The sequence below is a fragment of the Balaenoptera ricei genome, chromosome 6, assembly GCF_028023285.1.
Source record: "Balaenoptera ricei isolate mBalRic1 chromosome 6, mBalRic1.hap2, whole genome shotgun sequence".
Classification (NCBI taxonomy): Eukaryota; Metazoa; Chordata; class Mammalia; order Artiodactyla; family Balaenopteridae; genus Balaenoptera; species Balaenoptera ricei.
In genome coordinates, this window is record NC_082644.1 from 114617188 (window position 1) to 114644494 (window position 27307).

Consider the following 27307-nt stretch of genomic DNA (forward strand, 5'->3'; position numbering starts at 1 on the left):
GTGGTCCTTAGAAGGCTGGTTCCATGTAAGAGTAGAACTCCAAACCTGCTTTGGCATTAACTCTCCTTCCCTCGCCCCAGCTGGGGCCTGACTACCTGTGACAAGAGAGCAGGGGTGTTGGCCGCTCTCCCTCCCTGGGCGTTTCTCCACCTTCCTCGGCTGGCTAACTGCAGGGTCTCCACCTTCCTCGGCTGGCTAACTGCAGGGTCTCCACCTTCCTCGGCTGGCTAACTGCAGGGTCTCCACCTTCCTCGGCTGGCTAACTGCAGGGTCTCCACCTTCCTCGGCTGGCTAACTGCAGGGTCTCCACCTTCCTCGGCTGGCTAACTGCAGGATCTCCACCTTCCTCGGCTGGCTAACTGCAGGATCCGGGTGCCAAGAACGGTGTGGGCACAGTGCCGACTCTAGGTGCTTCTTCCTCTCACGGCACTTTCATGGGTTCTGCAGAGATTCCACCGGTCCCTTGGCCCAGGCAGATGCAGATTTATTCCAGGGGCCACTGCATGGCCCCTCAGGCTGTGCCCGCTGCCAGCTTCTTGCTGCTTGGGGTCCCCTCAAGCCTTCAGCTCCACGCCAGCTCTCCTCACAGGGGCCACCTTGGTCCATGGAGGCCGTACCTGTCCTGGTACCGATGGACCTGTGAGCACAGCTAACCCTCGTGTGGCCACCGCTGTCCTCTGGCTGCAGCCATGTGGGCTCCAGGCCTGAGGGAGGCACTGGGAGTGCCCTGGGTTTCCCAGCTGCCAGAGGACATAGAGCAAGCTCCTCAAGTGGCCTGGAGACCCCTCACTGTGGTCGACGAGAGTGAGAGAGCCCCCCACGAGTGAGGGACGAGGACCCCCCTCTCTACCCTCTTATATTCTCAGAGTAGGTAGGGGCTCCTAGTGAGGGGCTCAAGAGCCAGGGAGCCAGTTCCCCCTGGAGTTCACATCTACTTTGTCCTTGGAGTCTCCTGTCTTAGTAGCCTGTTAGCGTCAAGGTCAAGCAGAGGAACCAAGACTTGAACCTGCTGCCTGCTGCGGTCTGGGAATCTGGGCCTCTGGCTCTGAGGAGAAAGCGTCTGGGCATCACCACAGTTGAAGGGTGATCGGATGCCGTTTTTCAGAAGGAAATGAACTGGAGCAAACTGAGTGAGTGTGAGATAGAGCCTGGCTCACAGTAAGGACCCGTAAGAGCTACATGTATGAGAAACAAAGAACGCGTGTGAATGTGAAAGTCACGGGCTCCCAGGCTCAGCCATGAAACCTGGCCAGAGAAGGCTTTCAACACAAACAAACTTTCTGTGTAGAGGGGCCCCCGGGCCCCAGAGGGCCACAGGGCTCTGGCAGACCCAGGGAGGGCCCCGGCCTGAGAACAAGGCTCTTAGCCCATGCAGGAGAGAAACCAAACGACGCAGAACCCCTTGGAATCGGGCGAAAGTGGGCGCTGCGCCCCAGACGCTCAGGGCGGTGCTCGATGGCTCCAGATCGTGCCAGTTGTCATCCTGGTCTCCAGGGACGACGCGGAGGCTCGGAGCCTGAGCAGACTGGACCACGGGCTCCCAGCTCAGTCCAGGCCGAGGCTGGACTGGAATGCAAGTCTTGTGATTCCAGGTTGAGTCGTTTCCCTCCGACACAGCTGCCTCGCATTAATTTCGAATGTGTGAGACTTGGAGCACAGCCCCAGGAGCGGCAGCAGGGCTGCCAGGCTGCTTAAATCGGGCAGTGCTGACCCCGGACAGGGCCGCTCCGATGCCGCTGGAACCCATGGGAACGAGGCTCCCTATCCCGGCCACGTGTCCCCCTCCGCAGAGCCGGCTTCTCTGCAGCCGTGGGCATGGCGCTGGGCCATTCGGCACACTCGGCTGGTGCTCCGGCTGCTCGCCCAGTCCTGCACTGGGCACTGGGGACACGGTCCCTTCCTCCCGGGGCTGGTGTCGGGGCAGGGGCGGGGATGGACGGTCAGCGGGAAATCACACACAATTGCTTAGCTTCAGATGGATGGGCGCTGAGAAGGCCAGGCACAGGCCACACGTGCCCAGGAGGATGGGGTTGCCGCCCTCTTTGTGAGAACTCAGGGACCTGAATTCTGTGAAGCACTGGGCCCTGCATCTCAATGAAAGCCCTTGCCCGTGTCTAATTTAACCCCTGAGGGTGGGAGAAGACCAGCAGTTCTTTCTCTCCCAAGAGAAACGTACAGGATGAACAGGAGGTCGTTTCTGGGGCGCTTTGGGCTTGTCTGCTGTGGTCCACGCTGGTGGGTAGGAGAGGCCCCTGGCTCCTGGCAGGGTCCTGGTGCTGGCGGCCTGGCCAAGGCCGCCTCTGAGAGGAGGACATGACAGCTGAGACCAGGGGCTGCTGAAGTCAGAATCGTGCAACACTTCTGAGCCGTCTTCCTTTAGAATTATGAACGAAGCACAAGATCACTCTCTTTGTGAATTTAAAATGATCATTTTCTCAAAAATCTGTTCTGTTGATCCTGGTTTCACACACGTTCCTTCTTAGCCTTTCTCTTCTCCTCCCACAAACACTGGTTTCCCGCCTTCTGTCCCAGGCCTTCCCCCTTCCCACTGAACTTACAGCCTGGGTGTCTTGCCCACTCCCGGGGCTCCACACACCCCTGTGCTGACAAGTCCGGCACACCTGTCCCCAGCTGCCATATCTCCCGAGCACCGCACCCATCTACCCAGTGGCCCGCGGACATCAATCTCAAACTGAGCTTCTCATCGGCCCCCCCAGCCTGCTCCCTCCTTGGTGAATAGCACCAGCCTCCACTGATGGTTACCCCCGAGTACCCCTCATGCCACGCAGCTGGTCCACCTCCTAGACACCTGTGGCTCACATCTCTCCTTCCCAGCCTGTGGTCTTGACCAGAGTGAGATTTCTAGGGTACAAATCTGAGCATATCACCCCCTCTCCTAAAAATCTCCATGCCTTCCCCTCATTGAGCTCCAGGCCCCTCTGGGCCCCCCCAGACACACACAAACACACACACACAAACAAACACACACACACACTCGCCACCCCCAGCTCTTCAGCCTGGCCGGCTCTCTGCGGTTTCTCGAGTAGGTCCTGTGTCTGTCGTCGTGATGGCTTTGCTCACGCTGCGCCTTCTGTCTGTACGGCCGCCCCTGCTGGAAATCCTGCGCCAGTCTGGAGGTCAGACCCTCTGGGTCCTCTCTGACCTTCCTGTGTTCTCAGGTGCCCTGATCATGGCTCCACTGCTCACCAGCCCCTCGCCCGACCCTTCCGACCGCAGGTCCCACACTGTTGAGATGCCGATAGGGCCTGCAAGGCAGCGTTACTGTGAAGCTTACATCAGATCCTGTGTACAGAACATTGAGCACAGCATCTGGCACCTTGTAGGTGCTCGATGAATGTCAGCCATCACCAACACCGCCACCATTATGGTTGTGGTAGTTATTCGATTGATGTATTGATAGTTCTTGCTGTCACCGTATTTATTTATTTTTTTCCTATCCAAGCATGTGTCTTTCCTGGGTGTAATTATCCGGTTGCTTGTCTGTGTCCCCACTTGACTGTGACTGCGTGAAGGCAGAACGTCAGCTCTCTAATTCAGAGTGGCCGTACCGCACCTGGCCCGGGTGTTGTTGAGGAAGGCGGGAGGCTGCTGTGTCGTTTCCTCCTCACAGGGAACCTGCCAGGCCAGACCACTGCCCCCGTCTTGCAGATGCAGAATTCGGGCTCAGAGGTACGAGTGACTCGCCCAAGGTCACTCAGCCGGGAGGTGGCGGATACCAGTGGGAGCCCAGGCCTGTCTGCCTCTGGATTCCATGTTCTTTGCTGTCGCCATTCATCATCCTTAATCCTGTCCACTCCAAAGCCATTGTTAGAGGGCCCTGTGCTCTTTTCTCTTCCAGTCAATGAGTGGTCTGTTGGGCAGCATGTCAGTTTCTTGAGAGAAATGTAATGAAAACCAGATTTCTTTCATGATATCTTGTTCCCCAGTGACTGTCAGTTCTCATATGTTCCAATAAAACTGCTAAACAGCCACTTAAAGATTATTCATGGAAAAATTTTGCAGAGGAAAAATAGAGCAATCTTCTGAGATAGTCAAGCCGCGTGGTCAGTTTTTCCAGCTGTCCGTGCCATATCAGGCTGGGCAGTGGGGACCACACTCTGCTAAGCCAGGCCAGAGCCAGGCTCATTTTCACCGCCCCTGCCCCCGCCCCGAGGACAGGGAAAAACAAACTTGCCAGCCACCCGCTCAGAACCAGTCCCAGAAGACACGTGTCCCTGGTGCTGTCACGTGGTGCCCCCCCCCACCAGGCCTTGGTGGGGCAGGGACGTGAGGCCTTTCAGTAGCAGAGTGTTACTTATGGTCAGAGAGGCCACCTCCATCCCTAGGTCCCAGCTGAATGGAAATTCTTCTGCTTCAGCGTCAAACCCCGGGCTGTTGGTCCGCAGTGCAGGGATGGGAGTGTCTGAGACCCAGGGCACTCTGAGCGCCTCAGCGTGGACCCTGGGCCTAGGAAGATCACAGCCTCTTCTGCTTGCGCTGCCCCCCCAACCCCCAACCCTTCCCTCAGCTGGGTTGAGGGGCATCTGAGGCCAGGCATGCCTCCCGTCCAAAGCAGGGAGAAGAGGGGGGGCGGATCTGGGCCTCAGCCTGGAGGGAGAGTCAGGAGCTGAGTGGAAGAAACCAAGGGCGAGTCCGGAGGCTTGGGAGAGCCAGAACTGGGGGTCAGAGCCAGGATGCAGGAACCACTGGAGACAGGTGGGGAAGGGAGTGGATCAGGAGTGAGCAGAGGCTGAGGAAGTTCCCAGAAGAGCCTCAGAGCATACGGCTCTTACTGCACACACGGCCGGTTAAAGGAGCAAACCCAGCACCCCTCTGCCACGTGACCTGGTGTGCCTCTGACACGAGGACACGAGGATAGTCAAAGTATCAACTGCACAGGAGTCATTGAATTCAGACACTGAAGTGTTTACACAAGCCTGGCACACAGTTGCTGCATAATAGACGTCAGTCTCCTTCACCTTCCCTTCCCCGGGAGTAGCAATTGGACCTTATCCATCACATGTTGCCTTCAGGAAGTGCCTCCTGCTTATCAGATCACCTCAAGTGTGTCACTGTGTTCCTCCTTCCTCAGGTTTCCACTAATGCCTGACCTTTGAACTGCTAGAGCTCCTCCCCCGCCACGTGGCCCCCACTCGCCACCACCAGCAGAGTGGTGTAGCCCTGGGCCCAGGTCCTGCGCGTGGGAGAGATAGAAGCCCTGGCTCTCTTACCTGCAGATCGGGCCTCCTCGGAGTACCCGCCCACAGCACGGGGCCAGGCCCTTAGCATTCAATTATCACCATTCTTAATACTACCACCAGTTCAAACCATGAGGAGGAGCCAGGCGATTTGACCTTTATCAAATAATTTCTGAACCTGGGGTGGGAGCCAGAGTGACTCAGGCAGTGAGACTGTAATCCCACGTACATGCAGCTGACACACAAGGCGCATTCCACCCTCCGCATGGACCCATTTATTGAGCAGTATGTGCCGAACAGAAACAAAGCCGGATGCTTCCACGTTGCCTTTCCTCCCCGCAGCAGCTACGCGAGATGTTTCACGTGGGACAGAACTTGCTTTCATTCCATCGCTTTGAGCAGAAGTTCTTCACCGGGTGCCGTCAGAACCACCTGGAGATCAGCGCCCCCAAACCCCCCCAGGCCAGCAGAATCAGACCCTCCTGGAATGGGCCAAAAAAACTCCATTTCTCACACACCCTCCAGATGCTTCTGATACAAACATGCCCTGGTGAAGAATGACAACCTCGAAGAAGCTGATGGCGGCGTGGAACCCCTCACAGGAAAATGCACACATACACGAAGCTTAGCCACAGTCCTCGCTGGCTCCCATGGACCTTCCCAGGGTTGGTGAAGTCCAGGCCATGACTCTCTGACTTCATTATTATGGGTTGGTCTGTCAGAGCCCCGTTCTTGAGATGCCATATGCAGGCTGGAATTGGTACCTCAGACAGCACCCCCTCTTGTTACCGAATTACGTCGTGTGGACCCTGCTCGAGCCTTAGCCTGAGCTCTCTGTCTCAGCCAAGGAGGGTTATTTTTTCCATCTGGGTCCCGATACGCAAATGACGAAACAGAAGCTGAGATCAACACAGCACAAGCTTTATTCAGTGGCCAAAGAACAGAGAAGCAGGAACTAAATTCACAGATCAATTAATTTTAAGTAAAGACAAAGGGAGGAGGAGTGAGGCCAATGATGGGGAGGAGGATGCATTAGTCCGCCGGGGAAGGGATGGGGCTTTTTCGAGGGAGTGGGGTGCCACCCCCTTTTTATCCTTCTTTGGTCCTTAATGTCCAGTCCCGGCCACCAGTAGATGTATCATTTAATGTGCTAATGTAGTCAGATCAACATATAATGAGACTCAGGGTCTGTTGGAAGTCAGATTCGTGCCATCTTGGTCCCAGCTGGTTCCATGTGGTTTTTTTCTTTGTGTGTGTGTGTGTGTGTGTGTGTGTGTAGCTTCATTTGTCATCTCTGGACCCTTTAACTTGAAGATTTATGTTCACTGCTGCTAGAGTCGGAGGGGTTGGCAAGTTTTGAGCAAGGACACTCCTGCTAACAGAGGAGGTTGATGGGTTTTGAGCAAAGACCTGGAGCTGCTTTGGTAGCACCCTCTCCTGCCACCTGGCTGAGAGGCAGTGTGATGTGGTGGGGCCTCCTTGAGAAGGTTCTTTGGGCTGCAAACAACAGAGACAGACTCTGGCTGGGAGGGCTGAGCAGCCAGGCCAGGGAAGGTCAGGGGGGGCACTGGGACTCCCTTCCACCTCGCTTTTTGCCTTAACCGTGAGCCTTTCTCACCGTAGACCCGCCTGCTCCTCCACAGGCAGGGAAACATGGCCATCGACCGTGTCTGGGTTTTATTTCTCATCCCAAAGAGAGATTGTCCTCAGACATATTTCTGGCCCAAATCTGAAAATCCTGGGGAAGGTGTCTCCCCCAAGCCGGGGTCAGGGGCAAGGCCACAGTGGCGCTGGTCTGGGGTTGGCTCTCCTGTGACCCCCATCGGGGGAGGGGCGATTTCTGGCAAAGATGCTGGGCAGGTGGTCCCAGGTGCCCCCTCTGTGCATTCACAAGGCCTAGACTTGAACCGGATTCCACGACAACCAGCCCCCTGTCCTTGAGGCTTGACCTCCTGAGCTTCTGCGTCCCCATTTGTGAACCAAGGCTAATAACAGGCCTCAGGGGGTGTTGTGTGGGTTAAATGTGAAGGCACTGCAGGGCTGTGGCAGACACAGATGACACTCAAATGGGGTGATCGGAGGAGAGTGTCAGAACGAGGGTGTCGGGAAGCCCAAGGCACAGCCCAGCACCCCCGGCTGGAAACAGTGGGGCACTGTAACCGCCCCTAGGCCTGCAAGGGTGCAGGGAAGCAGCGGTTACCAAAACCAGAGCAGAGGGGGCCTGGAGACCGCACCTCTCAGGGGTGACCGCAGGGGAGAGCTGCAGGAAGCGGTGCCCCAGCCTCGCTGTCCTCCCTTCCCCCGTCTCTGGCCCGGGCTCCCCATCACTCTGAGCTGACCAGGAGCCAGACGGAAGCCCACTGACCTAGGCCCCGTAGTGCAGCCCCCAGTTCATGGCACAGCGTGGAGAAGGACGGATCTGGAGTCCAACACAGCCCCTTAGCACGGTGCCTGGCACGGAAGGGGTGTCCACTCATTTTTCAAGTATGCTCATTTTAAATGATGAAACGTACATAGAGAATACCCATTGTACCTCCCACCCATGTTGAACAGAAGTTAACATTTTGCCATATTTTCTTAATTAATTACAGATAGAGCAGAAGTCCCGCTCACCCCATCCTTTCCCTTTCTTCCCTATGGAGGTATCTACTGTTCTGATTATCCTGTGTAAATTTTTGTGTTTTACTACAGGTATACCTATATACAAACATATATACCATTTTTTGGTATGTTTTTAAAATTTTACATAAATGGCATCATGCCATCCACATAAACATTCTTTTGCAACTTGCTCTTCCTACTTAGCATATGCTTCTGTGATGAATGGATCAGTATCCATACTTATACCTGTAGATCCAGTTTCTTCATTTTTTCCTGCTCTGTAGAATTTGTTGAATGAATAGACCACAGCTCACTTCTCCATTTCCCTACCGAGGGGCATGCAGGCTGTTTCCACACTGAACATCATTGTAAACGTGTCCCCTTGTGCACGTATGCAAGAGTTTCCTGAGGGCAGACACCCAGAATTGGAATCCCCGGGTCACAGTGATGCCGTGAAGGCATCGCGTCTTCACCTTTACTCAGCATTGCTAATTGCTTCCCAAATATTTGACACTCAAATGAGCCCCGTACTAGCATTCCTGTCTCTCCACACCTAGCCAACACTTGATGTTGTCACGCTAATTATTTTTGTACAGTCTAATGAGGTGAAAATGTACCTCGTTTTTACTATAATTTGCATTCCCATTATTACCAGTGAGGTTAAGGCATCTTTCCCTATAGTTATTGGTCATTGGGGTCATTTCCTCTTTTGTGAATTTCCCCGTTTGTCTCCTGTGCCAGTTTTCTGGGGGTGTGGGTTTGTCTCTTTCTTACTGGTATTTGAAGTTCTCTATAAATCTGAACATGAACCCTTTGCTGGTGATGTGGGTGACAGATACCTCCTCCCAGACTACAACTTGCCTTTTAACATTGCTTTTGCTGTCTTTTATCTATTTGTTTCTTTGTTTTGGTGCAGAAATGTTTAATTTTAAATGCAGTCAAATTTATTCATTTCTTTTCCTTTAGGGTTTATGCCTTTTGTTTCTTTCCTTTCTCCCAAGGTCATAAGGATTGTCTGTTTTTTCCCAGTAGTTTTGCATTTTTGCTTTTCACATTTATGGCATTAATCCACTTGTATAATATAAGGTAGGAGGACTCTAATTTCATCTTTTTCCATGTGGAACCCAGTGGTTCTAGCCCCATGTACTGAAAAGAGCCTCCCTACCCTCTGAATTGTAATGCCACCACCACCATGAAGCAAGTCCGGGTTCTCACTTCTGATTCACTGAACAGTTCTCTGCCCATACCCCAACTCCAGACTGTTTGAATTACTATTGTTTTGTGTTCTGGTCTGATATCAGGTAGGGCAAGTCCTGTACTATTCTTTTTTTTTTTTTTTTTTAAGTCATTACAAGTCTTTTTTTTTTTTTAATTTATTTATTTTTGGCTGTGTTGGGTCTTCGTTTCTGTGCGAGGGCTTTCTCTAGTTGCGGCAAGCGGGGGCCACTCTTCATGGCAGTGCGTGGGCCTCTCACTATCGCAGCCTCTCTTGTTGCGGAGCAGACTCCAGACATGCAGGCTCAGTAGTTGTGGCTCACGGGCCCAGTTGCTCCGCGGCATGTGGGATCCTCCCAGACCAGGGCTCGAACCTGTGTCCCCTGCATTGGCAGGCAAACTCTCAACCACTGTGCCACCAGGGAAGCCCCCTCCTGTACTGTTCTTCTTAGGATTTGTCTTGGCTACTTTGTCCCTTTATTCTTCCATCAGGATTGTAAGGTGAGCTGAAATGACCAGGTATGGCAGGGATAGAGCACCATGCCCCTGACAGTTTCAAGCAAGGAAATGACATGGTCAGCTTTCCATTTATCAAACAGTTATGAATCTGTATGGTGGTTGGATTTGAGAAGATTAGACTGGTTGCAGGAAGAAGATAAAGTGTGGGGACCCAGACCAGTCGGTGACAAGAGAGATGGGCAGGGAGGGGGTGTACAAAACCTAGGGGCCTTGGTGATCGTGTACAGCAAGTGAGAAGAGCAAAGCAAGTCACCGTCTGGAAGAAGCCAAGACGACCCCTCCTTCCAGGCCAGGTGACTGGGTGGCCAGCAGGGCCTCCAGCCAAGGCTGGACATACAGGAGGAGGGTCCAGGTTCAACCCTGGCTGAACTTGTGATATCTTAGGAAAGTTCAGATGGAGATGTCATGCCAACGGGTGGATATGTAGGTCTCAGGTTCAGAAAAGAGGAAGACAGTAAAGATTTGCGTCATCAGCCGATCTGCTGAGTTAAAATCAAATCAAAACCAGGAGCCAAAGAGGGAGGCCTGTGTAGACAACACCAGCTGCTGGAGGATAAGGAGCCCGTGGAGGAGGCAGAGTGACAGCGATTGAAAAAGTACAGGGAGAAGCAGGAGCGTGTGACGTCACAGACGCCCAGGAAGTAGAGCCTTGCGACGAGCGATCGCTAGCCTCAGACACCAAGGGTGCTGGTGAGGAGGCCGATGAGTGTTCAAGGATTAGGCCAAAAGGAGGTCAATGGGAATGTCATCAGGAATGAAAACCAGATTCAGCGACTTGAGGAGTGAGTGAGGGGGCAGCAGCGGAGTAAGCAGGAGCAGGCCTCTGTCTGAGGAAGCGTGGCTGGTTGGGAGGAGAGCCGGGGCCGGGACACCTTTTCATGGAAGATGAGAGACTAGAGTGTGTGCATAGGCTGGGGAAGGGGCCTGAGTGGGGAGAAGGGGAAAGTGGGGGGGTGACTTCTCAGAGGGAACAGTAGGGCTGGGAGGTGGTCCCGGCTCCCCGGACCTGGCAGGTAGGCTGGCGTGGACAGAGGTGCACGTGGCAATTGCAGAGCCAGACGCGAGGAAGATCAAACTTGACAAGCACAGTTTTCTCATGGCAGGAGAGTGGCATCCTTTGGAGGGGAGGGGGTCTAAGAGTTGTGCAGGGGGCTGAAGGAGGGAGGAGACCCCTGGGGAATAGCTGTTGAACGGAACAGTGGAGACCTAGTAAGGGTTTGGCGGCGGGAACTTGGGGAAGTGAAGGAGAAGATGTCGGGGGTGGGGAGTGCAGCGTGGAGGGGGTGCAGGGAGGGGGATGACAGCTGCGAGCAGGAATTCAGAGATTAAGATGATGTGAGTTCCTTGCCTTGTGAACCCTCCGAAGTGCCAGAAGGGAGCTAGACTTTCCGCAGTGGACAGGCTGGGGACAGGGGTCATTGTTTTGGACACTAAAATAAGAATGAACCAAGCATGCTGGAGGACATGGGAACCCTTAGGTCACTTGTGGATCTGCAGCTTCTTGAGGCGGAGGATCTGGAGCCCTGGATGGACCTCGGGCCTCATAGGCCCTCCAGGACGTTCCCCAGCACGGCCAGGCAGCAGCCCCTTGGTTTGCAGGGTGTTTGATGCGCTCCGCAGGAAGTGGCCCAGCCCCTTGGTGGAAACCCTGGCCCCCACTTCCGGTGTCTGGCCCAGGTAGCTAAGGCTAGGCTGGCATCTGGGGTCACCTCCCTTTGAGACAGGCTGGGACCTGGGGCCCTTTGCTGCAGGGCTTGCACCTGGACAAACGTCTCCTCCAGCAACAGATACAGAGAAACTATAAGGGACTAAAAATAACTGCGGGCATGTGCAGTTGGGACAAATTATGAACAATAAGTTACAAAAAGGCCAAAACCCAACTGCCACTTCTGAGCAGGGTACTACACGTGATCCTGCACACAGCACCCCCAAGGGGTGGGCACACCACCTAAGCCACCCCTCCAGCCTGACCCACCCATCCGCCCCTGCCCTGACCCTACGAAAGGAACCAGCTCGCCCCCCTTCAGGGAGTGAGCAAGGGAACCTGTTACTTGTTTTCACTCCCCTGTGAGCATGAGTCCGAATAAAGCCTTGTCTGAATTCCTCGTCTGACCTCTTATCAGTTTCTATTGATTGGAGTCCAAGAACCCGTCTTCGTAACACCTTAATCACCTCCCTTCCCAAGCCACAGAAACTAAAGAGTACCACAGTGGTCCAGACCACACCCCACAATACATAGCTGTGGACATGGCCAGCATGAAGGATTCTGCCTCCGTCTCTGCATATGCGGCTCAGTGGGGTTTGTGGCCCCGGCCCCCTGGCTCTGATGACCTCCTGTCGGCCCCATGACTGGAGCTGAGGAGGACGAGGTAATATTATCATAATAAAACCAGAGTGAACGCTAACTCTGCACACATTACTTCATGACCCCTCCCAACCACCTGCCAGGTGAGTGAATTATCCCCACCTTTCAGATGAGGAAACTGAGGCTCCGGGAGTAAGTAACCCATCCAAGGTCACCCAGGCAATAGCTGACAGGCCAGGGATCTGAACCCCTGACTACCTAGCTGTGCTCCCTCTCATTAAATCTGCTGCTCCCCAATAAGCCCTCCACACATCCCTTTTTGTCGGATGTGTGGTTGAGAACAGAAAGTGGCCGTGGAAGGGCACAGGGTAAGGGCCCTGGACCTGGACTCAGAAGTCACCCTGTTAAGGCTCAGCTCTGTCACCCAGCTGGGTGGCCATGGAAGAGTCCAGCCACAGGGAAACAGGCCAGGATGCTGATCCCCGCGTCCAACCCCACGTCTGTCCACGGCACTCTCCCCCATATGAGCAGCAGGGCTGCCCGGTCAGGGGGCTACCACGCAGAGCAGGACACTGGCCCTCCTGACGGTCGGTTGTCAGCCTGGAAGCAGGGAGGGAGGGGTCAGGGTCTCGCGAGTGGAAGCCCACGGGACTTGGGAGAACCTTGTCCCCCATGACAGCCGGGCCAGGTGCCTTCCCCCAAACCCGGCCCCCCCACCCCGAGCCTCCACAGCGCCACCATCACTCTCTCTGCTCTGTTCACAGCCCCCACCGGCGGCTCCAGTTCTGCGAGGTTCAGCCGGCGGCCCACCTGTCCTGACGCATCTGTGACTGGCAGCCTCCCCACGCCCCCAGTTCCGAGACACAGGAAGAGCCACAGCCTGGGCAACAAGTGGGTGACTGAGTGAGCACCCCCTGCTCCCCGGGTCTAGACTGGGCTGAGCGTGGGGCGTGGGCTGAAGGGCTGCTGGGAATGCTGGCGCACCGGGCCCTGCCCCGTCCGTCTGGGAGTCACTGACGGGCACTCTTGGCATCCCGGGCTGGTGCCCTCTCCTCAGGCCTGGCACGTGCTCAGGAAGAGTGGGGGTGTCCACGGCAGCACAGCCTGCGAACTGCTGATGGGGTTTCACAGGCTCGGCAGCCAAGGGAGGAAGTGTGCGGGGAAGGGCAGGGAAACAGTGGAGGGACTCCAGGAGGTTTGCCCAAGCTCGGTTAGTGCCTCCTTGCGGAAAACCCCAGAGTCCAGTGGACACCATGACTGTCATCCAGGGAGCACTAGGTGTCTCATGGTGCTTGTGTACTGGGGCTCAGAGTCTCTGCTTGCCAATTGTTGCAGAAAGCCTGCAGAGCAGTGAGCCTGCCGCTGGTTCACCCAGCTGTGTGGGGCTGACAGCTGGGGGACACGCATGGTCCTCAGCGTGGCCGGGACAGCCATGCCCATGTCCCCAGGGTGTCGGACACAGAATCCTGAGCAGTTGGGTCCCTTCCTCCCTCTCTCCCCTCTTCCCTCCTCCCTTCCCTCCTCCCTTCCCCCCTCCCTCCCTCCCTCCCTCCCTTCCTTCCTTCCTTCCTTCCTTCCACCATTAAGATACAAGCCCCAACCAGCCCAGACCAGCCCTGGAGTCATTCACAGGCTGGAGGAGAAAGGGTTGCTTCCAAGTGTTCGGGGCTTGCTCTGTGCTCGATGCTCTGCTACGTGCCTGTCCAGCATTCTCTCACTGAGCCCCTGCAGGCCTCCAAGGTAGGCGCTATATGATACACCTTGTAAGAACAAGCCTGGTGAGGTTCGACAGGTAAAGTACCTTGCAGTGGTGAGTAAGGCTGGAGCGAGGATTTGGACCAGGTTTGTGACTCCAGAACCAGATGTACTGATCGCAGGGTCACACTGTCCCTTCGCTTGTGTGGCCCCATGTCTCACAAGCACCATCCGCTCACTTGAGCCTCATAGTCATCCTGGGAGACAGGCAGGGCAAGTATCATAAGTCCCCATTTGACAGATGGAGATACTGAGGCTCAGAAGAAGGATGTGACTTGCCCAAGGTCACACGGGGAGATAGGGCAGAGCCTGGACTTAGACCACGGTTCTGGGTGGAGGTCTTTCTCCTGCAGCTGCGCCGTCTGCTCAGGACGCCAGGGCAGGTGTAACCACTGTCACTCCCTAGATAAGGATCTTTGCCTCTTTCTTCCTTTCCATTTTCCAGTATGATGTGTCAGTTGAGTGTAGTTGAGAGTAAAAGTGCGACATTCCCATCGGAGAAAGCGAGGCACCTGCTGGACGACAGTGTCCTGGAGTCGCGCAGCCCCCGCAGGGGCCTCGCCCTCGCCTCCTCCTCTGCCGTCACCAATGGACTCACCCTCGGTAAGCGTCTCCGGCCTGCACACCACAGCGGGTGGGCCACAGCCCGGCGTGTGTCTGTCTCTGTCACCGTGCAGTGCCCACTGGCCCCTCACCCCCTGCAGAGGGGGCTCCCCACAGGCGTCACCAGAGCTAGGGAGGCCTTTTCTTCCCGGCCTCCGAGGCTTCACGAAATGCCCTGGGTTTGTCCTCATCCTGCTGGTGGCCCTGAGAGTGGCAGGCAGGCTGGACAAGTACCTGAGACCCGCCATCCTTGGCCAGCAACTGCCAAAGCCTGGTCGCTGCCCCCGCGGGGCTCCGTCCCTGGGGAGCCACAGCCCCCGCACGGAGGGCAGAGGAGGAGGTGCTGCCCAGGGACGGCAGCGGGGCGGCCACCGGGCGCTCACTGTGCCCCTGTCTTCACACTGAGAAGCCAGAGTGAGGGAGGGTAAAAAACTGATCTTCTGGGATGAAAGCACATGTCTGAACTTCAGCCAGAAATGGTGCTTATGTCAGTGGAAGGACAGAAACTGAGCTGCTAGGGCCAGGAGGGGAGGGGTCAGAGCTAAGGATGGCGCTGAGCTCTAGTCACAGGTCTGTCCCGCTGCAGTGTCCAGGTCACCTGACCAGGTCACCCAGGTCATTTCTGCTGTCAGACAAGCATACTCTCCGCCGGCCGTGTCCTTTCAGTGTGCCCATGCTTCTGTAGTCTGTGTGTCTGTCTACTTCCCTTAACAGGGAGCCTTCCCGGGGCTGGCAGCAGGTTAGTCGGAGGCCTGTAGGGTGGAGGGCCCCTGGGCATGGAAAGGAAGAGGATGGTGCAGACAGGACAATCGGGCAGGAATCTCACATCCCACATCCTCATGAAATGAGGCCAGTCTCTGAGGCAGTGCCGCTGCAGGGGGCAGCTGTCTCCTACCTGCTGGAAAGTCTGTGACAGGCAAGGTCCATGTCTGCCTTCTGTCCAGGAAGGAGGTCATCCCACTTGGACCTGGTCAGGGGTTTATACCAGCTTAGGACTGTGTAGCCTGCGGTTCATGGGTGTGCCTTGGGGAAAAAATTCAGGGTCTGTGAGTTGGGGAAAGGCTGGGATAACCACGTAGGCAGGTCTCTTCCCAGAGACTTTAACGTGCTTATGGGCTCTGTGGGTCTCCCAGAAGGCAGCGGAGTCTGCAGGTTCCCTCATTATCTGGGCCGGGACCATCTTCCTTGGAGAGTCCTCTGGGATGGGGTTCTGAGGAACCAGTCTGGGAAATGCTGACCCAAGAGCATTCAGCTGGGCAGCAGAACAGCTGTTTTACATCCAGGAAACTTTCTGAGCTGTGCCTGAGCCCAGGCCTTTCTATTCCTGAGACAGAAAACTGAGTCAGACGCAATGCTGTCCAGTATCCAGGCGGGAGATCACCAGGCAGTTTGTTTCTCGGCTCCTCTACTCGGGAAACTCAGATGTTTTTCCGTTTGGAGCTGAAAGGCTGGGAGCACGTTGCCGTATGTGCACGTGCCCTGTTTGGAGCTGAACTGGTCCCCTCCCTCCTGTAACTCCCAAGGGACCTGAGATCTCCTCCTTCTCCCCCTCCCACTGCCCGCCTGTGGTGTCAGCAGGCAGCCCAGGCAAAGAGTGTGGAACCCAGGCCCCTCCGAGAAAATCTCTCTGCTGTCCTCGTGGCTGAAGCCGGGCCTTGGAGAGTCCAAGTCAGCCACAGGGGCAGGCCTGGGGGAGGGCTGGGCCCCGCTGTGTGCACACTGCCCAGGATCTGAAGGGCCGCTCCATCGGGGCCTCTGCTAGGCAGCTGCTCCCTGACCAGCGTCTAGTCGAGCCCTGACCTTTGGAGGAAGAAGTGTGCTCGTTTGGCCCCTGTCTTCACCAGGTGAGGCCTGTTTGATACTGGTTTTACTTGGGCCAGAAGGGAGGCGGTGGTGAAGCCAGGCCAGACCAAGACAGAGGCCTAAGGGCCCAGACCCCAGAGGACCGGTGGGCAGGCAGCTGCAGCCCTCAGGGGCAGGGAAGGGAGTGGAGGACCCACCCTCAGGGGCAGGGAACAGTGGGACGGGATGGGCCGAGAGTCAGAAACAGAAGCAGCAAAGCAGAAGCCGAGCCACGCTGACAGCCACAGGGTCAGGAAGCTGTTCCTCCGGCATGTCTGTGCAGCTCGGGGCCTGGGCCCGGTGACCCAGGAGAACGGGCCGCTCCGGGTGGCCCCTCTCCTGCGAGGCCGCCGCACTCATCAATCTGTGTTCCTCTTGCAGGCAGTAGTGAGAGCTCAGAGTTTAGTGAAGAGACGTCTTCAGGGCTGGCAAGGTGAGTGTGGCCTCCGCTCGGCCTCCTTCCCAGGGGAGTCGCTCAGGGCCCGGGGAGCTGGAGACCAGCCCCACCGACCTCACCGGCGGCCCAGCCTGGTGAGGCCGCCCTGTGGCTCCCGCAGGTCAGCGTGTGCAGCCCACGGGCGGGGCTGCTGAGGCGGGAAGGCCGCTGGGCAGGATGGGCATGGGGTGGGCGTCCCAGCCCCTGCTCGGGCAGCCCCGCGTATCACCTGGTCCAAAGCTGGCCCGGGAGTCTGAGGCCAGCGCCCGAGGAGACCTGGGTGCAGTTTTGGTCTGAAATGAGGGTTCTGGAAACCAGAAGCCTGAGAACGGGCCTCGTCTGGAGACGGGCTTGTGGCTCCGCCTGGTGGGGTCTGAGAGCGCTGCACCCCCGTGGCCTCGGGCCTTTGGGCCGACACCTACCGTGCTGGGCACTGGTGAACGAAGGGGACCCTGGCCTGGGGTTGGGCTCCCTGCAGCCAGCCCGTCTGCCCCGGGAATTCACCCCGTGCGCCTACTCCATTGCTGACGCTTCCTCTGTGCCAGGCACCAGGTGGGCTCTGGGAAGACAGAGACTCTGTGCACGGGGAGCTCCCACGGCCTAGGCGCCGCCGAAGGTGAAGGGCATCGTGGCGACTTAAGTTCTGAGGGGAGGCAGGGGGACCCAGTGACGCAGAGGCAGGTCTGCACCGTCCCTCAGAGTAGCCCCTCCACTAGCCTGCGTGCACAGCGGCCTGTGTGCACAGACAGGTACACACACACTCACACGGACACACACACTACACCCTCTGCGTACGTGTGTATGTACACACCCACACACGCACACTCATGTACGCTCACACAGATTTGGGTGCACATTCACAATGCAGGCCTACATGCGCCTCTCACACGTATACACACATTCCTCTGGTGCTGAAGCCTCCTGTCTCCTCAGCCTCCACAATCATGAATGGCCAGAGAAGGGGTGAATCCGGCCAGTCCCCACAAGGCAGAGTGCTATCATGTGGGGATAAGTGATCTTTGTTGAGCCCTCCCTGTGTACCAGGCACTGTCCTGGTCTCTCCCCATCCTCAGACCTAGCTACGCGGTGGTTACTCGTAAAGTGTCCCCGTTTCATGCCTGTGGACAGCAAGGCGCAGAGAGGTGACGTGGCGGTCCTGCCTCACCCGCCCCTGGCAGGCAGAGCCGACCCACGTCCACCTCGCCCGATCATGGGGCCCACCTCATCACCACCATGCCTCGTCCAGCGCCGCTGTGACACTGCAGGGACTGGCCCCACGTTGGTCAGCCGGTCCATCTGTCCTCGTGAAACCCTAGGTGGGGGGCTGAAGAGGGGGAGGGACGACTCCCTGAGCCCTCGGAGCTCCTCCCTCTGTCCCGCCGCTGGCCTCCTGGAGGGATGTTCGCTCTGATATGGGGAGCACAGGCAAACGGGCCCCGCTGCCCTCTCCCTGCCCACCCCAGGGAGGGGTGAGAGCCAGACAGGCACCGGGTAGACTCCGGATCTGACGAGCGGAAGTTTGACTTTTCTCAGCAGCGGTCAGGGGACTCCTGGGGCAGCCCTGAGGAAGGGGGCTTACGGGCAATCCAGCACCTCCCCAACCACGGGCCAACGAGAGGACATTGATCCTGAATAGTGTCCACACCTGGACCTGCTCATGGCTCATTCATTCCTTCTTTCACTCGTCCATTCCTTGTGTTCACTCATTCATTCCTTCGTTCACTCTTCACTCATTCACTCAAAGCTGTGTATTAAGCAGTTGCTCCCCGCCAGACACCTTGCCAGTCACTGAGGGCGGCAGATACGGTTCCTACTAAGCACCCACGACTGAGGTCAGAGCTGCCAGGAAGGAAGGTGGTGAGAGAATTCCCGCTCAGGGAGACGGAGCTGTGCTCCACTCGGGGAATACCAAACACTGCAGCATTTCTCGTCTGTCTCTTTCACGTAGGATTTAGCATTAGACCCACTCTCCATCGGAATGTCTCTCACAGGACTCTGGGTGGGCTTTCTGTCAAGCGCTGGTCTCACAGACAGCTGGCCTGTGCAGGTGCCCAGCCCCGCCTCCAGGAGAATGGCCTGTCCCTCACCTCCTCGGGACCCAGCTCCCGGTCCGGCCCCTTCTTGTGGAGGGGAGCAGGAGACCACCTGCTTTGGAAGATGCCAGCGGGGCTAGGATGTCCCCTCTGGCGCCTTCCGAGACCCAAGGTGGTCCTGACGGTCCAGACGCCAGCTGCCCCTCAGCCTCCAGCTCCCGTGGCCCAGCCTCCAGCTTCCATTTCCATCCCACACTGGCCTCTTCTCATGTCCCCCGGAAAGAGTCCACTCCCTCAAAAGCATGTGAGCGTTCTAGACTTTCCTGAAGACCCCACGGGAGACTTGGAGGGGATTTATCTCACACGCTTTGACATCTTTGTAAAACATTGCTCGTTTCTCTCACAGTTCAGTGACCACAGTTCCTGTTGCTGCCTGGGCCTCCGTATTCCTAACCTCTGCCCACCCAGAGCCCAGGCCCACAGGACCTCCCTCCACCCCGGCCTCCCCCATGCCACGTTGCTCCTGCTAACTGAAGGGAAGCAGATTCCCTCTTCCCCGGGAGCCGGGCCTCACTCTTCCTGGCCCCAGAGACCAGCGGCTGCCCCCAGGGAGCCTCCCCTCCCGGACCCCCCGCCCGCTGTTCCCAGCAGACGCTGTAAGAACCCGCTCTCCTTGCATCTTTACACGTGCATGGGCGGAGGGTGGCATCAGCACCAGAGACAAGGGTGCAGGAGAGGGCTGGGCCAGCCCCGCCAGAGGAAGAGGTCCTGTCTGTGTCAGTTCCCAGAGGCCAGGCTGGGAGAGGGGGGCAGCACCTTGCCCCACAGCCCTGAAGCTTACAGGCCACAACCTTCAACTGACTAGCCCACCAGCCCCCCAGCCCTGGTGACAAGCTTGGCCTTGGCCAGGAAGAGACATGGAGCCAGATACCAGCATGCAGGGCCGGGAGGCCCAGGCCAGTGACCCAGCCGCCGGCACACACCCCTCTGTTGGTCTCAGGGCACATCATAGGCAGCCTTTATGCTGCTATGAACAGGTGGGTAGGATGGTTCTCGTTGTCTGGCCAAGGGTGGGATCATGTGGCCCATCTTGCAAGTTTGCCTTCCCTGATTCACACCCCTGGACATTTCAGCCCTGTGGCCCCTAGGCGTCCTTGGGTGGCAGCCAGGGCTCAGGCTGTGCCCAGTGCTTCCTGAAGTGGCCAGCCTTAAAGGGCACCTGCTTTGGAGCTCGCAGAGTCCCGGGACCCGCCCGGCTGCTCTCTGGGGGAGTGGCCGCACCCAGCCACTGTTCCTGCTGGGACCGTGGAGGGTTTGAGGAGCCGAGGGGGGCCTTCTGCCGCTGCTGTCACCCTCCTGTCCCTCATCCAGCTCGGCCTCAGCAGGTCACAGGGCCCGTGGGCTGAGGAGGGACGGGAAGCGACGGGAGCCCTGAGGCGGCCAGACCCTGGGCAGTGCTGGTCAGTTCTCAGCCCCCAGGCGGCCCCCAGAGACCCTCCCTATCTTCAGGGCCCAGAATGAGGACAGAGTGGTGGTCCTGGGTCAGGGCCCTGGGGAGCCAGAGGCCGGAGTCTCTGGGGAGGGGGCAAGGGTGGGACGCCCCTCACGTCCCTGACCTGATGTTTTCTCACCTGTGTCCTGGGAGTGGGACAAAGGCAGGAGAGCCCTGTGTCACATCTACTTTCCCAAGGAGGCAGGGAGGTGGCCCCGGAAAGGCATTTTCAATGCATCCTTGATGAATCGGAATGTAGGAACTGTGGACGCTGCACCAGGCTGGCCTCAAGCAAACCTCAGCCTCCTCAGAAATGGAACGGGGGGCGGGGAGAGTTAGTCGGGCCTGTCGGTAAGAGGTAATGGCTGCTTCTTTATGCCTGCATTGGCACTAAAGTGAGAACAAGAATCTCAGCCTAGGAGTTAAACATTTTAAATGAGGTTTTTACAGAGAGCGAAGTGGGTGATGGGGAAGAACACATGTGTGTGTATGTATGAAGGTACATAATATCATTCCTCTTGGTTGTCTCTGCTTGTAGAGTTATTGAGAGACTTTCTTTATTTTCTTTTTCTGTATTCTCCAAATTTTCTACAATGGGTTAATGTTTCTTTTTCACCCAGGAAAAAAATAACATTTAACTTTCTAAAAGAGGGTGTAATCAGGAATGTTTACTGGTCACTTTTTAAGGGGTGAAATATGAAAGCACGTCACAAAGTTCATTACGAAATACTCAGCCATCCTTCTCCTCTAGTCTGACGTTGCCAGGCTGCGCAGAAGGGCCTTCTCACATGACAGACAGGCCAAAATATGGGTGGCGGAGAGACTAGGAGGCCGAGGGGTCCTTGGAGGAAGCCCCTCTGGTGGGAGAGGGAAAGGGAGCGGGAGAGGAACGTGCGCCAGCCCCCTCAGAAGCAGAGCCGTTCATCCTCCTTCCTGGGGAGGGGGAGCTGCATCAGGGGGCCGGTCACAGCTCGCGGCCGAGGTGGGAGACAGAGATTCAATCCACGATGCCAGGTGCACGGGGGGTCATGAAGAGGACGCGACGGGAAAGCCCAACAGGGGGACCCGCGTCACACTGTGGGTTCAGGGGTGGCTTCTGGTAGAGGCAGTGGTTCAGCAAAAGCCGAGGACATTGGGTGAAGAGGACCCCAGTGGGCCCTCAAGGGGGGTCCTGGGACCTGAGGAGGCTGCGAGGCCTGAGTCGTGTCGCAGGAGGGGAGGAGAGGTGGCCCAGGGGTGCTGTGTGTCCCTGAGTCTCTGCAGGAGGGGTGGGCTCCGTGATGAGCCCTGGTCTCTGAAGTTCTGAGTGCGCCTCTGCAGAGAGAGGTCATCGTGACTTCTGGACATTGTCAGCAGCGTTGGGGGGTGGGGGTGGGCAGGGCTGAGGTCAGGGCTGCTTACTCTCTCAGGGACCTTGGGCATGTCTCTCAAGCTCTCCGAGCCTCAGGTTCCCCAGCTCTACAGGGAGGACGCTCGCAGGAAATACTGGACACAGAGGTGCAGTTGCTCCTGTCGCGGAACTTACTTTGGGATGTGTATGAATTTCGCTCAGTAGGAACCTCTCGCCAGCAAGCAGGAGATCCCGGAGTCTAAGGCTGGGTGGGACGAAGAGAAAATTTCCCACATGGCAGTTCAGTGGATGGGCTACAGTACAGGCAAGTGTCCGCCAGCACTGCTGGCCTCCAGGGTGACTCTGAACTGCGGGGAAGGCCCCTTTAAGAGAGTGCTGTAGACAGGTGGCCCGTAGGTGCTCTGGGGTGTAGAGGAGGTTGGGTGACGCAGTTTCCGCACTGTGCTGTCTTTAGCCTATGAAATCTTCTAGCATCCTTAGGGAGACCCCAGGAAAGTGGAGTCATGGCAGCAGAGCCCCAGGCCTGCTACCCCCAAGTCAGAGTCTTTAAAACACTCCTTTTCCTCCTGGAGAAGGTCAGAGGACTCTGGTAGATGCCTTGGGATTGCCAGGGTTCAAGGGGGCCTCTTGGGCCCCAAACTCTGCAGCATGTTAGGAGAGGGAGGCGAAGTTCTGGGGGCGATCCTGGAGGCAAGGGGTCCACTTCAACTGAAGTGCAGCCATGAGGGTGGCTGTTCTCAGGGTGACTCTCACAGAGGGCCTCACTGCCCCACCCCCGTCCCCTGTGGCTGAGGCCCAGGAACCCCCCAGGCTGGTGGCCCTCCCCTGCCCACCCCTCAGTCTGGTTCCCCGGATCCATCCCGCTGCTCCATTCTGCTGCTCTGCCTTGGGTGGCAGCCCAGTTGGGCGATGTGCCAAGCTTCTGATTTTGGTTTCCCCCCAGAGATGCCATCTCTTGCCCTGTTGTCAGCATCAGACACTGACGTCTGGCGAGTAAGGCTCCACCCAGGAGCTCAGGCCCCTCTGGGAGAGAAGAGCGGGCAACAGTCCCTGGCCTTTTGCTTGACCCTGTCCTTGGGCCCTGACAGACAAGGGCTGGGCCCTGCCTGCTAGCTGCTGCAGCTTCACAGGTAGCTGAGAAATCTGTGCCCACAACCTCTCTGTCCAGCACCTACAACCCCTCAGAGTCAGGTCCTAGAAGGTGGACAGGACCCTCCTTCCATCTGGTGTTGACCCTTCTCTATGCATATCTGCTATGCTCTCCTCTCCTTCTGCAGCCCAGATTTCTAGACCTATCAGCTCACACTGGGGAAGCTTGATGCCTCATAGCTCCCAAGTTTACATGTTATAGCTTCACCGAGCCACAGAGCCTGACTGTCAGCCTCTCAGATCTGGTTCCCAGTTGCCAACAGAGAAAACCTGATTGACCTGGCTTGGATCAGGGGTGGTTCTGTCCCCTCAGCTAAGCATGCAGTGCAGATATGGCTCCTAGGGACCCACTAAGTGGATCAGGGACGCTACCCAGAGAAAAATGTGATTCCCAGGCGGCAAAAGTCCTTTAACAAGTACTGCAGGAAGGGACATCCCAGGCCCAGCAGAACTTAGGGTGGCAGCTTCCTGCCTGCAGATGAGAGTGAAGCATTAGGTAGCGGCAAGGACCAAGACCTGGTCCAATGGGACGGCTTCCCAGCAAGGGTTTGCTGGTACAGGTGGACACTGTTGATGAACAGCATCACTTGAACCCTTCCACAGGTGCACTCCTACCAGGGGCTCTGTGCACTTGAGATAGAAGAATGGTGGGGGGGCTGGTACTTCCGCTAAGACAAGATTACTGAGACCTCAATGTAATTATTATCCAAGGCTTCTCCTTGCTCCCCTCTCCTGGACCAGCAACAGAGACTCAGGGCTTTCTGAAATTTAACCCCCAAGATACCTACCACCTAATGTGTACCTAGAAAACTACTGAGGAGAAGATGCCTTTCAGACCTGCCTCAGCCAGTCTGAATTCTCATGATGCTGTTGGCCTAAGCAGGACCCTGGCTGCTTCCACCTTAACGGCACCAACCATCGTCCTCTTCCCTATGTTGTGACTTGGGCAAGTTACTCCACCTCTCTAAGCCTCAGATTCCTTGTCTATAACGTGGGGATAAGAATAGTGCCTGCCCCACAGTATTGTGTGATTAAATAGGATAGTGAACGAGTACTGCTTAGCACGTTGCCTGGTACCCATCCTCCCCGTCATCACCATCATCCCATCATTTGATCATCCTCGTCCCATCCTCGTCCTCATCGTCACCATCCTATCCCCATCATCATCATCCTTATCTTCCCCATCATGTTCATCTTCATCATCATCATCTTCTCCTTCTTCTTCTTCTTCTTGAACACCCTTTGGGACTGAGGTGTTCTACTTGGTTGCCAGCCCACAGCTTCCCGAGACCAGACTTCCCATGAGGAGAGTGGCCTACTGCAGCCCTCTTCCCCCACTCCTCCTCGAGATCTGTTCCTGAGAGGGAACAGTAGAATGGCCTTCCTGGGATACATTCTGTTCAGCCACTTGTTCCCAGTATGTTGCTGGGAAAGGTGTCTGTGGTTCTGGAGTTGGGAGCCTCCGTCGGTTGGAGAAATCCCTTTATTTCTGGAGTTCACCAGATGCCACTGCCCACTCATTTTGCATTTTCTGGCCGTGAACATTCAAATAACAAATCTTCTCAAAGCACTGGAAGTGGTTCCAGTGGCTGAAGATCCTGGCTCCTCTGTGCTGATGCTAGCCTGCCTGGGCCCAGCCGGAGCTGCCCCACCTGTCACAGCCCTCCTCCAGCCCCACAGTGCTTGCCTGGGGAGGGACGGCTGGCCCCCACCCTGCCTATAGTCTCCTAAAAGCTGGCCTTGGGGAAGAGTCACCATTACACTGCACTTCAAAGCCAGGGTCACTCCCCAGGCTCCAGGCGGAGCAGGCTCTGCCCTCCCCCACCTGGAGCAGCTTGACTGATGCAGGCCCTTGGCTCACATGGAAAAGACATGCTCCCTATGTGAGCACTTGTGTCTCCATCCCTAATGACAGGCCAATGTGTGGCTTCACCTCCTTGAGCCCCAGTTTCCTCATCTAAGACAGGGTGAGAACAGCGCCCCTCACAGAGCTGGGAGGAACGGTGTGTGAAAGCACTTAGGCACCTCGTGATAAGCAGGCGATAAATGGCAGCTACTCTTAAATGCCAGGCAGCCAGAACCACCAGGAGAAGACTCCATCAGGGGAGTCAAGGGACCAGGGACCTGGGAGGTGGCCCCACCCCAGGAGATCCAGGGTCTACAAATCTGTGGCCATCCAGCCTCACAGACACTGACAAAGCCTGTCCAGTGTGAGCTGCAGCAGAAACCTGTGAGTAGGGGTGCCTCTGAGAGCAGAATGCCAGGAAGCCACCCACATGATGCTGGCTCCACACGAGGACCCTGTCCCCATGGCGGACTTCTCCCCATGCGACAACTCAGCCTCTCTCCCACCCTGAAAACTGTGGGTTCAAATCCTGACTTACTTGGCTCATGCCTCGGTTAAGTGTCTTCACATCACTGAGCCTCAGTTCCCCATTCTGGGGAAGATGATGGTGCTGAAACAAAGCTCCCGTGAGATAATCAATGGCCTGACACATAGGAGTGGTCATTAACTAGTGACTCTCCCGTGAGCCGCCCCAGTGACCCCCGGCGTCCCTGCACTCCCCCCCCAGCTGTCCACTGCCCTTGGGAGCACCTCACTCCTTTAGGAAGAGCGTGAGGAAATACTGCTTAAAAGCCTAGACTGGTTGGAAGATGCTGATTTAAAGCTCTCCGTCAACAAACGTCAGTCCTGCCAAACATCTGTTAAGTGTGCAGGCATGGAGTGTCTCAAAGAAGCGGAGAGAATGATGGAGAGTCGGTAGCAGCACCAACCATATCGCCCCATCTGTGGAACAGTCCACTGTCATCACACATTTTCCTGGGGTACCAGGAACAAAGACTCATGAGAAGAAAGGTGGAGAAGAAGGGACCGGAGGATCCAGCTCTGCCAAGGGAGGTTCCATCTCCAACTCCAAACAGACAGCGGCTCAGAGCAGGAATCCAGATCAAATGAGGAGACATCCTCCGGGCACAGAGATGTTCACCGTCAGACCCTGCCCTGACTCATAAGCGATCCCCGGTTACAGCTGGGGAGGGGGGTGTCCCTGGAGGCAGCCTGTTGGTGCTCTGCACAGCCTGCTCAAGCACGGGGCTGTGACGTGCCGTGGTGTCATGCCCAGCCGTGAAGAGAGGGAGGAGGCAGTCTGGCCTGTAGGTAGGCTGGGAGTTGAGTGTGCTGGGACCTCTGAGCCACGGCTCGTGGTGCGGGTGGGGTGGGCCTGTGACCATCATCTGTCACGAGGGTTGGGTGGGGAATGGGCTGAGACCCATTACCTTCGAGGACTTGGGGGACCAAGCACATGCTGCAGCTCTTTGTCACCTAAAGAGGAGTGGCTGATGGACGAAAAGGACAGTGTCCCAGGGCAGTCGACCTGGAGGACCGTCAGACTCCCACCAGCCCTGAACTTGGGCTTCTGGACAGCAAACCCAAGATGGTCATCAAGAACAGTTCCTTCTTGAGCGGAGGATGGAGGGGCAGAGAGCAACGCAGCCGCCTCTCGGAGGAACCTGAGCTCGGTGATGGCGCGATGCACCTGCTGCAGTGAATGACGATGACCCCACACCACCCCACAGGTGTCCAGTGCCACAGGGGAACATGTGGCAACCTGGGACTGGCAGTGGACAACAGAGGGAACACTTGAAAAGGACGTCTGGACCTTGTCTGGCTTTATAAATTGGGTTGCATCATTGTTTGGCCAATGGGAAGCTATAGCCCAGGGAGAGACCATGCTGCAGGGGTGGGGAGAAGGTGGAGGATCAAGTAGACACAGGAAGTCATTCTGCCAAGAGAGGAAAAGGATAAAGAGAGGAGAGGAAGACAGAAGCCTTCCCCCAAATAGGTTAAGATCCCCACCTACCCTGGAAGCTACATCTTCCCCTGGAAAGGCTCACTGCTGGGGAACTACAGGTGAGAGAGCGGCCTGATGGGCAGCCCACGGAGAGGTCCTGGAGCACCAATTCTTGGACGCTGCAGCAGGTCACAGGGCAGGTTTGCAGGGAACCATCTGGGGCCAGCAAAGAGACTGTCCGATGGAGAAGACGTAGCAAACGGAGGAATTCAGTAGTGCCCGGGTGAATAATGATGCTACACATGCCCCTCCCCATCCCCACCCTGGGCCAACAAGCAAGACGGCCCACAATTCTGTGTCTGTGTGCTTTTAATTGGATTGACCATGGAATATTTGGGCTACACAGCATTTTCTCTCAACCTCACATTGGGATAAAGGGTGTGCCTGGATTTTAGTCATCCCCTTGACACTGGAAGAAAGGTGAACATTCAGTTAAAAGGTTAAGGAAACACCTGGAGACTTGGGGACTCGCCCTGATGGAGGCTCCAGGGGTGTTGTGTTCACTAACCTGGCAGCTCCAGCTGTGCCCCAGATGTGCTTGCAGTGTGACTGAGGAGGCTGGGGGAAGAGTTGGGGCTGAGGCTTCCTGAGCTAATGACCACATAGTCTGCGATGCCCTCGCCTCCTTCAGGAGTAGCTGGTCTTTCCAGGCTGTTGCTAAAACTCAACCCTTTTCCTCTGAAGCAGGGGACGTCTCTATGCCACGCTGGGGCCCAACTGGCGGGTTCCAGTTCGGAATTCTCCCAGAACCCGGAGCTGCGTCTACAGGTATTCATTTATTCATGTGATCATTTATTCGACAAGTAGCTCTCTGGTGCTTGCTGGGTGCCAAGCACTGTGCTTGATGCTGCCGACGAGACGGACTCAGCCTCCGCCTCAGCCTGTAGGGCTGTTGCTTCAGGAGAGCAGAAACGGAACAGAAAATCACGGGTGCCGATGGTCCAGAGAGGAGGCCTC

General features: G+C 56.6%; 1 protein-coding gene across 25 annotated transcripts in view; it reads left to right on the forward strand.

The window, feature by feature from the left end:
• RALGPS1 (Ral GEF with PH domain and SH3 binding motif 1) overlaps positions 1 to 27307 on the forward strand; it is a 286233-nt gene that overhangs the window by 245268 nt on the left and 13658 nt on the right. For 16 of the 25 annotated variants that reach the window (XM_059925655.1, XM_059925635.1, XM_059925636.1 and 13 more), the window contains 4 exons: positions 12603 to 12741; positions 14039 to 14196; positions 16420 to 16471; positions 27035 to 27118. In XM_059925655.1, the coding sequence (XP_059781638.1) occupies positions 12603 to 12741; positions 14039 to 14196; positions 16420 to 16471; positions 27035 to 27118 (433 nt within the window). Of the gene's footprint in view, positions 1 to 11718; positions 11923 to 12602; positions 12742 to 14038; positions 14197 to 16419; positions 16472 to 18422; positions 18451 to 18913; positions 19717 to 27034; positions 27119 to 27307 lie in introns of those variants that run through there. The other 9 variants (XM_059925657.1, XM_059925640.1, XM_059925651.1 and 6 more) reach the window with 6 other exon arrangements.